Source organism: Silurus aristotelis (genome assembly GCF_946808225.1).
Source record: "Silurus aristotelis genome assembly, chromosome: 19".
Classification (NCBI taxonomy): domain Eukaryota; kingdom Metazoa; phylum Chordata; class Actinopteri; order Siluriformes; family Siluridae; genus Silurus; species Silurus aristotelis.
Genome location: NC_139592.1, coordinates 15,505,530 through 15,517,586, shown reverse-complemented (window position 1 = coordinate 15,517,586; position 12,057 = coordinate 15,505,530). Strand labels below are relative to the sequence as shown.

Genomic DNA, 12,057 nt, shown 5'->3' with positions numbered 1-12,057 from the left:
TTTTAAAATACTACTAATGCCTATACATCACTGAATAACTTTGCAATGCCCTACAACTTCCTTTCAATGTCTTTTCTCATAGGAAAAAGTATATACAGTGCATTCAGAAAGTATTCGGCCACCCTTCATTATTTTCATTTTTGTTATGTTGCAGCCTCATTTTTGCAGAGTTTCTTTCTCATCAATCTATACTCAGTACCCCACAATGGCAAAATATAAACATAATTATAGAAATGTCTGCAAATTTTGTAAAATTTAATAATCTGAAATATCACATGCAAGTACACAAGTATTCAGACCCTTTGCAACAAAACTTGAAATAAGCTCAAGTGCATCCTATTTCTCTTGATCATTTGGTGAGATGTTTCTAAACCTTGACTGGAATCTACCTGTGACAAGTTTATTGATTGGACATGATTTCAAAAGGCACAGATACCGCTATAGAAGGCCTCACAGCTGGCAATGCATATCAGAGCAAAAACCAGGCCATGAGGTCAAATTAACTGCCTGCAGAGCTCAGAGACAGGATTGTTGCAAGGCACAAACCTGGGGAAGGCTACAACAAATTACTGCTGCACTAAATATATCCAAGAGCATGGTGGCCTTCATAATTGGATGAAGTGTGGCACAACCAGGAAAGATCCAAATCCTGGTCACCAGACCAAACTGACCAATCGGGAATAAGCGCCTTATTAAGAGAGGTGACCAAGAACCCGATGGTCACTCTGACTGAGCTCTGGAGATCCTGTGTGGAGAAGGGACAAACTTCCAGAAAGACAACCACTGCAGCCTACCACCGATCTGGCTAGATGGAAGCCTACCCATGAAAGCCTACTTGGTGTTTGCCAACAGGCACCTAAAGGACTCAGACTGGGTGGAACAATTTTTATTTTAGTGTGTTTTTTATTTACATTTTTTTTTTTTTTACATAAAATCTCAGATAATTAAAATCTCAGATCACTGCAATTTGTGTGCTTGAATCTATGTTTTATCCTACACATCCTTAATGCATAAGGACATACATATTTCCTAAGAGGCTCCTAGAGAAAATGTTCAACCATTTTTGGCACCTGCCAACTGCATATCCTTTCCACCTGGCACCTGAACTTGGCTGCCATCCATAGCCACATTGATCCATGCGGTGCCCTGCGGAGCCTGGCACCAATTAAACACAGATGCCAAAACAAAGCAGGTGCAAGGTGGAGTTACAGCTTGGGACTGCCAACTTCTTGCTATCCACTTTGTTCGCTTTTCATTCCTTGAGCTCTGCCAGGTAGCAGTGACTGTCTGGAAAGGAGGCAGGGGGGTGATGACGTCTTGGAAAATTGCAACACCTTTGTAATGTTCAATGCCCAAAGCAAAGTGACTTCCTGGCCAAGGACCATGGAAGTCACACTGCCAAAGTACATACTGTATATAGCAAAAGCATTTTGTTGTGAGAATGGGGAGTTTCACACAACATTGTTATAATGGAGGATAAATAAAAACTCCACTGTAAAGACGATAAAATCTTTCTGCTTGTTTCATGTACTGTATGAAGCAAGGATTAAGGTGAGAGCAGTGTGGGGTGGATATGCTTTATAGAGCAGTGAACAGGGGAGTAAGAAAAGGAAAGAGGAGGCAAAGATTGGAAAAAAGAGGGAGTGGGAAAAAAATCTTCCTGGCAGTTCAACAAGAACTGTGCCCAGAACAAACAAGCATTCAGCCCTGTTCAGTGATAACATAAAAAAAAAGCTTCAGCATGCATGGCAGAGATAACAGAGGCAAAGTATGAGAAAGAAAGAGAGAAAAGGCATCAGAAGGTCATTCTGGTAGGATGATGACTGCCACATTACCTCTTGCTCAAGAAACCGAAGTGAACAAAACTAACAGTGCATGGCTCTGAGAAGTAAATGCATAAAACCTTAAGTTAAAATTAGATTAAAAACAGTAAGTAAATATTGTTTAACAACATGCAGGTAACTACGTAGGAACTAAGCAAGAAGTAGCATGACTGTGTAGTCATACATTAACAGTCATCTTACTCATGTTAATATTATGAGCTGCTATTGATTTCTCAGTAAGGGCAGTAGGAGTTCACTAAGGGGTAATTACAAAGTCTTAAGCAGTAAATACTGAACCTTACATTTTACCTGCAAAACTAGTAGCTAAATACAGCTATTTAATATACAACTACTTTTTATATCCTGCATAGTTATCTGTTGTCAAGTAGAATAGACAGAGGCATGTACAGGTATGTAAAACAATGTTAAGAAAATTACATGACATTAAGCAAAAATCAGAACAGAAAAACAAACAATGGGCAGCAAACTACATAAACTAAGAAAAGCCAAAAACCAGAAAGCCAAAAAAGTGATCAAAACTAGAATGTGAAAAATAGCAAAATACAATGTTATGAACTAGTAACAAGATATATATAGTTCACAATCGTTTGGTGTTTAAGAAGTCCTTAAATATTATTGCTGTGATTGTGTACAGGTGCATAGTATGATGGTAACTGTGAATGTGACAGAATATGTGGGTATTAGGTGTTGCACAGTCATGATATGTTCTGGTAAATACAGTATGAAGCTGATTGACGTGACACCAGTACTGTTAGGTATGCCAAAGCAAATATGTAGATCATTATACTAAAAAAAATTAAAAGTAGAGAGAATAAATCCAAACCTGGAAGAAATAAGTGGAGATGTAATAAGTAGGCAGTGTTTTAAATATTCAACATTTTCAGGTTTATCCAGGTGTAAATACTAAGGAGGGTCTGGAGGGAGAAGGTTTCTCATTATTTAATTCAGCTTTAAATTACAGAGACTTGAGAGCAAATGAACGCACGAGAGTCCAAAATAACAAGAGAAGTAAATTATTGAGACTTGGTCAGTAAAATGATTCCATAAAATTCTACAGTTGAGTTTAATCCAAAAGGCACACACAGCCTCAAAGACACACACACACACACACACACACACACACACACACACACACACACACACACACACACACACACACACACACCCCACACGCACACACTTTCACAATGCCAAGACACATTTTGGTCTGACAGTATGTACTTGGATAACAAGAACACAAAATTATCAGGTTGAACAATCTAAGAATAATAAACAGGTAGCTGAAAACAGGCCAATGACTTACTGGCTATTGTGCATTTGGGTTTTTAAGGCATTTTTCAAACAGAAAATAAATTATAATATAGCATAATATTGCTGATCTTGGACAAGAAAATCAATCTAAATGCCCTGATCCTATATATTCCTACTATGTAGATTATTTACTTTACAGTAATAGCTGTCTAGTTAATAAGGAACCTAAACATTTACTAAACAGTTTACACTTGCTAATATTTCTGAAATACTTATACCCTCAAACAATAACCTCATTGCAAATGTATAAGATCCTAAATTAAATATACACAAATATAAAGGCACCCACATACATACATACATACATACATACATACATACATACATACATACATACATTCATACATACATACATACACAACAACCCAATTTCTGTTACTGATTATATGTACATGTGTTTGCATGTGTGCCTGTATATTTTCCTACCTTGAAAAGGGGATAATCCTTGTGTTATAATCTGTCTTTTTGAATTTGACCTCGGAATTTTGTCCTTTATTTTCCTTTCACGGTTCATCTGAATTCATCTAAGAGTATTGTGATGAGTTACAGCAAGTAAATTTTAGCACCCGTATTGCTTATAAGTAACATGTTTTTGATAACTATTGAGTTTCACACTCGAGTAATAGATGAGCAGTTTGGCACCAAACTTCTTAAGACATGCCAAAAATTCAAGCACTGCTTCACAAAAGTAGGGGTAGCATATTATGCAATTTATGTAGCCAAATTGTTTATAATGTTGATTTATTATTTGTGTTTTTGTTGACTAAAATCATACTAGTGCATACATACTAGTAAAATACATACATACTTGCATCTAGTATGGAAATGTACCGTATTTTTCGGACTATATGCCGCTCTGCTCTTAATGGAGCCACAACATATTTCACCCGTTACACCGTGTAACAGACACTGTCTTTCGTTAAAGCCTGTGTAAAGTTAATTAGTTTCAGTGTAGGCATATAGACAGGTGCGGCTTATTTATGTTTAAAATAAAAATCTTTGTAAAATTCAGTGGGTGCGGCTTATATATGCTTATATATTCTTATATATGCGCTTAATAGTCCGGAAATTACAGTAGGTTTAACATATTAGGCAAATTAGCAAATATTATTTAAAGATTTTACAAGTTTTAATAAAAGAAGGAAATCATTAATTTACGTGTAGGACATACTATATATTAGGGATGCACCGAATATTTGGCCACCAAAAGATTCTGGTCACCGAAACAACACGGCCGAAACAGTTTGTTGTGATGACGCAAACAGAAACCGCGGCCTGCACGTACTTGTCTGAAGCAACATGTCTGCGGTGTGCACATATTTCAGTATATCTGAGAAAGACCCACGGATAGCGATTTGCAAAACATGTAATGCCGAAATTTCAAGAGGGGGTGCGTCTGCAAAGAGTTTCCCCACGTCGGGTTTAATTTATCACCTGAAATCCAAACATACCGATCGCTATGCTGAATCTAAGAGGAACGGGGCACAGAAAAGCAAAACCCCTCCGAGCATGCGCACTCCGTCTGTGGCAGACGTTTTTGAAAAGGTAAGGAAGTTTCCCAGTGATAGTGTCAAGGCAAAGGTCATTACACAAAAGATTATGGGATTCATCGCCAAATGATCAGCCATTCTCTGTCGTAGAAGATGTGGGGGTTTCGTAGGCTGTTCGAGCACATTGAGCCCCGTTATGCCATGCCAAGCAGACGACATTTTTCAGAGGTGTGTTTACCTGAGCTGTTTAATGTTGTTGCAACTCACGTCCATAAGCATTTAGTAAGGTTAGTACACAGTCATAGCCATAAATGCAATGGTAATAATAATTGCCATAATTTCGGTTTTCGGCCAAGAATTTTCATTTCGGTGCATCCCTTCTATATATATATGTAAATGTAAATGTTTAAATTATAAATTCACCATTAAGCTGATTTGGGCTGATGCCTGGGTATGGGCACGGAGAGTCTTTTAACCTGTAGAACTTTCACCTTTATGAGACTTTTGAGTTTGGTCTGCATGACTCATTCAGCTAAAATTCTAAACAATAGTGAGAAGAAGAAGAAAAGAAGAAGAAGAAATGAAGTAGAAAATACTATCCAGAACAACAGGATCCCTAATTTGAGTATACATGACTTGACTGATGACAATAGACAGGACAAATATTTACCCCCATAATTCTGTACCATTGCATAACTTGCATAAACAGCAGAGCACTCAAAAAGCACTTTTTTGCTGTTTTTTATTAAACAGTTTTCTTTTTTATAAAAATATATTCCCACCAATTATAAAAAATAGAAACACCACAATTACCTGTCTTTAGTAAAGTGATTAATTCTGAGTAACACTAATGCTTCATCTACAATGACTGAAAATAATCTGTTTCTAAAAACTTTTTGTTGAAATTTCCAGTAGCTCCTCTGTACTTTTCATGCTGATTGAAGAATTGTAACTCAACATCCTTTACCTACTCAATTTTGATATAATTTTAGATGATGCACAGTCCGTGAGAGGCCCTGGGAGACAGCCCCACTTGCCCACTCTTTGAGACAGCCCCTGGTGACAGTAATTAGGCTATTTCATTAGTAGACTATTAACTAAGTGGTTCAAATAGGTTCTTCTTGTGCTGCTAGGTCCACCCCCTCTCCCAGCTGTTCAAACCCACCATCCACCTTAAAATTGACAAGTAGTTATTTTTAAGATTTGTGCCATATTCTATGAAGGCAAAGGGGAAGAACATGGTAAAATGGTAATTGGTCTGCTTTAAAGGCAGATAATACAAAATATTCTTGTTAGAAGGGACGTATAATAAGAAAATATAATAATGAAAAAAAACCCTCACCTATATTAACATCACAAATATAAAAAATTGGTTCCCATCCCACCGAAGAAACCCCCTGAAACATGCATTTACAATTCTGATGAAACAGACTTTCCTAATACATCGTTTTTTAATCTGTATTTTAATATTGGGTTTAAGTTGTACGTAACATGTTTCCCATTCGAGGTGACAGCTTTATGTGAAACTCAGTTAAGCACCGATTATACTAGTCTCACGTTATTGTAACATAAAGCTAAAGAAACAAATCTTGACATTGTTTAATGCCATTTAGCAACAAGAAGTAATTTTAAACACAAATACTGTCAATTCCTGAACTGCTGAATGAATATATAACAATAACAGACATAAACTTTATCATTTGAAAGTCCCACAAGGGGTGAACAATACAACAAAATAGCAAGTCAAATATCCTGTTAAAGAATCGCTAAAAAAAAGGATTCTAAATTCGTTGCAAAGGGAATGTTTAGTCATAATTATAAATAATTATTTATTATTACAAAAAATCTATATGATATTTAATTAAAGTGTATTGTGATATAATGTTTTATTATACTAATAGACTTTTAAGTAGATGTGATAGGTGTTAGGTCTATGCCATCATTCCGTATGTAATTATATAACATGTCTTATTGCCTTTCGCTAAAATATGGTTCACTTTTTCAAAAGATCTCGCAACTCAAACAAACTAACGGACCTTTAAACTAATTAGCTGCATAGAAGTTCAAAAGATTTAAGCATAACCTTGTTTACTTTTTAAAATGTGTTATTTTAATGAGATATAAAGGTATACTGGTATACAAAAGGAGCAGACGGTCAACCTATATTCATTCTAAGCCACAAAAATATAACTTTAATTATATGTTACTAATATATTATCTATTATCTATTTTTAACTATTAACTATTTGGTATGGCAAGGCTGCATTATTATTTTTATGTATTTAACTATTTAATGGTACTGAAATGTTCAGTATTACTTGTAAGGAAACTAAGATAAATATCATTACACACAGCAACTGAAAGGCCCAAGCCCCAATTTCTAGCATTTAGGATTTATGTCACATCACTTACAAGATACATTTAAATGTTGAGACACACTCCATAATGATGACAGTCTATTAACGGTGGAAGTAGGATACAATTCCTGTAAGCACTTTCTGATGTTGCTTGATATCCGAATCATGTCAATTTAGGCATTTTAAATGATACTTCAGGAAGGAATAATGCAGCAGTGCATATCCTTATATACTATATGAGGGCATTGTCATTGTGGAACATGTAAATAATGCTTTCATCATTTATACTTTAACCACAACCTTGTACAAAGAGTTTTAAAAAGTTTTGTCTATAAGCCTCCCTTCCTGTTGCCAGCTGGTGGCACTATAACAAAAAGAACAAATATTGCTATGTCTTTGTGCCTAAGCCCCATCACTCAACATACATTCAAAGTTAATGCCACATTGCAAGACATTACATTATGCTACACCTTCTAATGTGCTTGATGTAAAATATGAATTTATTCTCTCACCAGTAAAATACCATTTAAAAAACTCTTCACATTGTATCTTCACAGATGTACAGTATGATGTTCAGATTTGTTAAAGAAAAACAAGTGGAACCCTATCAGCAAGTATTGCAAAAGTTTAAGAATCATTTTGACATCATGCTTATTTGCAAATTAGATTTTTATCTGTTAAAAATTGTATACCTATCAAAATAAACAAAATAAATAAATAAGAAGCCACATCTCCAGTTAGGTTGCGTTAGATGTGATTTTCTAAATGAATTTGTCTTACTGATTTCTGTACAGATATGGTGTATACAAATAAAATCATGGTCACATTGGGAAAAGGTTTTGTATTATTTGGTCCAAAAACCTCACATTTGCCAATTGGTGAAATTAAGCCAATGATCATTTATTAAAATAAAATATGTTAACATTTGAAGTACCCTGAATGGTAATTTTTTAAAATGTATTTGTCTTTTGAAGACTAGTTGGAATACCACACGAGTGAGCAGTATGGCAGTATGCTTACATTAAAGAAAAAGTCAAAGGGGGCACTACTGAGCCCCTGATGAGCTCCAATCTTTTGTGAGGCCTAGATGACCAGCATTCTGATGTGTCTGCCTCATTTAGTTTGTTCTTGAGTATGGCATGCACCTTTAAACATACAAATCTGAAACAACAGGGCCTGACACACTCTTAGTGTTGGGCCCTAAAAATACTTTTTAAAGGAGTATTACTTGGGTAAAGAATTCTTCAGCACATCTAATTCGTAATTAGTACAAAATTTAAGAAACAGGTAACCAAGTGATTGTGAATTCATTGTCAAGCTGTCAAAAGTAATATTTTAACTGTAAACAGTCTTCGGAAAAAGCTCATGTTCTTCTTCATTCTTGATTCAAGGGAACGTTGTAACTCCCATGTAAACTCTAAAAATACACACACTCTAATACACGAAGAAAAGATGTATCAGAATTTCAGTTAAAGACTCCAGGTATATCTAAAATCACTATAAGCAAATACTTCAGCTCTAACTAAAACATAGTATAAATGATCTATCAGATAATCCTTCATTTTTAGCTCAACAGTTTGGGGAAATTATATTCAACAACCCACTTACAAAATTAAATCCTGTTCACACAGACAAGCGCACACACGAACACCCTAATCCTCACTCTGACACTAAGGTCAATTCAATTATCCTGTATTCCTAAAGAGTATGTGTGCCCATTTTATGGACTCCTTAAATACACTAGAGATTAGAATTGCCTCATTTTAATGATCTATATAACTACCAGCACCAGCAGCTAAATGCTGCCCAGACAAGTAAGGTTTTTTCTCCTCAAATACATGTTCTTAGTCCTAAAAACAAGGGATGTTTTTGTTTTTTGATTGATGTGCCAGTCTTGTGTCCCATGTGCCTGTTGGATATTAATGAGCAGATTAGTTTTGCAACCCCACTCTATTCCATCTATAAACAGCTGTAATTGTCACACATAGAAAAAAAAAAAGAATTCCCTTTGTCTTTACACATCTCTGAACTCATTCTGAGAAATTGTGGAACAAAGATTTTTATACAAATGAACATGAAATCTAATGTAATAGATTAGCACTTTCTGAAGTCCACTCTTCTACAAAGCCCATGGTCCTACCTGGAATGTCAGCTTGGTTATTGTAGCCCCAGCTGGCTGTGGAAATGATGGAAGGCATCGGAGAGCCTCCATGACTGCTGCCCTCATTTTGCTGCATGATATGCCTGACTGTGTCTTTGTTTTTTCTATTCTTCCTACGTCTTGAACCAGGTGCATGCCAGCCCCCTTCACCTCCATTGCTCTGATCTATTGGTGTTCCCTGTGTCTCCTGGATGGTTCTGTCCTGAGCATTAGATGGTGATCCCTGCTCCTCTTTGATTTGAAAAGAGCGATAGTCATTAGGCCATGGGTCTTCATGGCTCTTAGGCTCAGGCTCCTCCTTGCTGTAGGTGCTGCCACTTTCATGGCAGCTGGCAATTGCTGAGTCCCCTGACGAGTTGGCAGGACTGGTACGACGTACCAGCCATGGTGAGGAACTGCGAGCTGAGATCATGGAAACCAGTGCTTCAGAGGCCCCTCCAGCAGTACTTGTTCCCGTGGCAACCATGCCACTAATCTCTATATTGGCCAGCTCCATGTCAGCCAGCTCCGATCGAATACTAATGTCTAGTGCTGCCCTGATGAAGCCATGACATGCTTGTACAATCTCTGTCATCTGCAGGTAGCTGGCAGCAGACATCACCTCAATGACATTCTTACTGGTGAGTGCCAGGTGTGCAGAGTACATGAAGTCCAGAATGGTCTTGAACCCCTGTGCTGTTACAATATCCAGGTGTGTGATGGTAGCCTGTTGTTCTGTACCCTTCTTCACCTGGCAATAGAGTGTCTTGAAGTAACGGCTGCTGCCTAGCAGTACATTCTTGTGTGCCTTAAAGATCTTTCCCTCCACAACCACACATGCATCACACAAGATGCCATGCTGCCGCTGTTCATTAAGCTCACGTAGGAGCTGCCGGTAGTGAGATGCGATTTCCATATCTTCCTTACGGTTGTTCATTGGATCACTGAGTGGCTGTGTCTTCTGGATAGATTCTGCACTGGAGAGACAAAAGCACCCACACAACTGTCAGTTAGCACAATAGCAGCAATACTGATAAAATACTAAAACCGCTATTGAAATAATACAAGGTTATGTAAAGACAATACTAAATAATGATGGTAATAAAAAGGCAATACATTAAAACATCGAACAAAATCTAAAACATCAACTCTTAAGATCAAATTCCTTCTAATGAATAAAAAAAAAAATGATTATGTATTATGTAATTATTACATTATATGGGCAAAAGTTTTTTGACATCACTCATTATTATTAACTCCGTAACCTGAAGATTTCTATGTTCCATGTAATGTGTCTATCTAAGGTTCTATTTAATAAGTCACCAACCCGAACTATGGCCATGTTTACACCAGGCATTTTTAGGTTTCCTGGGTAATCCAATCATAAGCACACTGTAATCTGATCACTCTAACCTCTGTCAGATATTTAACGTTTGGGACACATGTTCACATAACATTTGTAGTTACATGAACATGTGTCTCGATACACAGCACCCAGAGAGCAACAAAGAAAGGCCCAAGTTACTGCATCAATGACCTGGCAGGACCAAATGCAACTTTAGTGAGGCTGTTTGCAAATTAAGATAAAAGGTTGAGTTAAAAAAGAAATTCATTCTTATGTACTGTTCATTTTAAAATAAATAATTTATGTTAGCAGGCCACGTAATTTAATTATTTGAAACAGCCCTAACAAGCACATGCAATCTGTGTGACTTTTCTACCTAAAAAACAAATAAACAGAAAACAGACAAAATAAATTTGTCAGTCTTTCTCTAGCAAAAATGAAATATGAAATCTGATCACATGCAGTGACTGGAGATGCATCCAAAATGCAAGGTGTATAATTTTCAGGTGTCCACTTGTCAGGTGATCGGATCAATCGTGATGGATGTTAATGTCTTTCCTAAATAAAGAAATACTTTTTTTACTATACCACAATAACTAGCTTATAATATTTTATTTTAGATTTAGGTAATGTTACATTTATGGAGAGATCATTTGGAGTGCTAAACCCTTTAATGAACATTACTTTATAATATCTATATAATTATATAAGATAAAGATTTTTAAACAAATAAGTACATTTTGGAGTCCCCACCAGAGATCTCATTCTTATTGGGGCAGTGACTCAATAAATACATTTTAATCGTTTTTACAGAGATATGAATGTAGAGTACAGTAAGGCAGTATTTAGGTTTGGCTACTGGAGAAAACCAGTGACGAAAAGACAAATAGGGTAATTCAGATTGATATATTAGTAATGAAATTGCTCTTATATTCTGTAAGCCGTGTTGCCAAATATAATGGTTGCATACTGCAGATACTGCAAAACAGAAATGTATATCACTGTCAAATTGCTTCCCAAAAAAGAACACTTTGACAGGGTTTTATAGCAAAAAGCTTATAAAAGCTTTGTCACATAATTATTAGAGTACAGTGAAATAACTTTTAACACAACAGAGTCAACCATGATACAAAGAGGATTAAGCACAGTGCTTGGGTCTGAAACCCCAACCTCCTACTCAGCAACAGAGCTTTAATCATTCAGCTACCACTGGCGCAGTTTAGGCCTTCTCTTTTTATAACAGTTGTATAATTTCACTTTTCTTAAACATATGGGCCTCGTCAAAAGATCTTCAAGCATGACAATCCCCATTTGCACAAAACAAGGCCCATTGAACTTCAAAGCCTTTGGGACGAGCTCGAACCCTGAATGCACCCAGAATTATAATATATAATAATATAATTGAAAAATAATAATTTAGTAAATTTGAAAAAAAAAAAAAAAAAAGGGAAGGGGGAGTGGTTCCCAACTAAATCAGTAATAGAATGTTTAAAAAGCACATATTGGTTTGATGGCTAGGTGTCTACAAACTTTCATTTATACAGTGTAGCTTTTCTGGCATAGACATTAT

The 12,057-nt window shown here is 36.2% G+C and overlaps 2 protein-coding genes across 18 annotated transcripts in view; one reads left to right on the top strand and one right to left on the bottom strand.

Annotated features, from left to right (window-relative positions):
- Positions 1–12,057, top strand: part of LOC310715085 (uncharacterized protein) — a 401,686-nt gene that overhangs the window by 180,705 nt on the left and 208,924 nt on the right. The window lies entirely within an intron of this gene.
- Positions 1–12,057, bottom strand: part of zbtb46 (zinc finger and BTB domain containing 46) — an 88,671-nt gene that overhangs the window by 43,313 nt on the left and 33,301 nt on the right. For 12 of the 17 annotated variants that reach the window (XM_083570393.1, XM_083570401.1, XM_083570400.1 and 9 more), the window contains one exon: positions 9,143–10,119. In XM_083570393.1, coding sequence (XP_083426519.1) covers positions 9,143–10,079 — 937 coding nt within the window. In that variant the 5' untranslated portion in view covers positions 10,080–10,119. The remainder of the gene's footprint in view (positions 1–9,142; positions 10,120–12,057) is intronic. The other 5 variants (XM_083570402.1, XM_083570391.1, XM_083570397.1 and 2 more) reach the window with 1 other exon arrangement.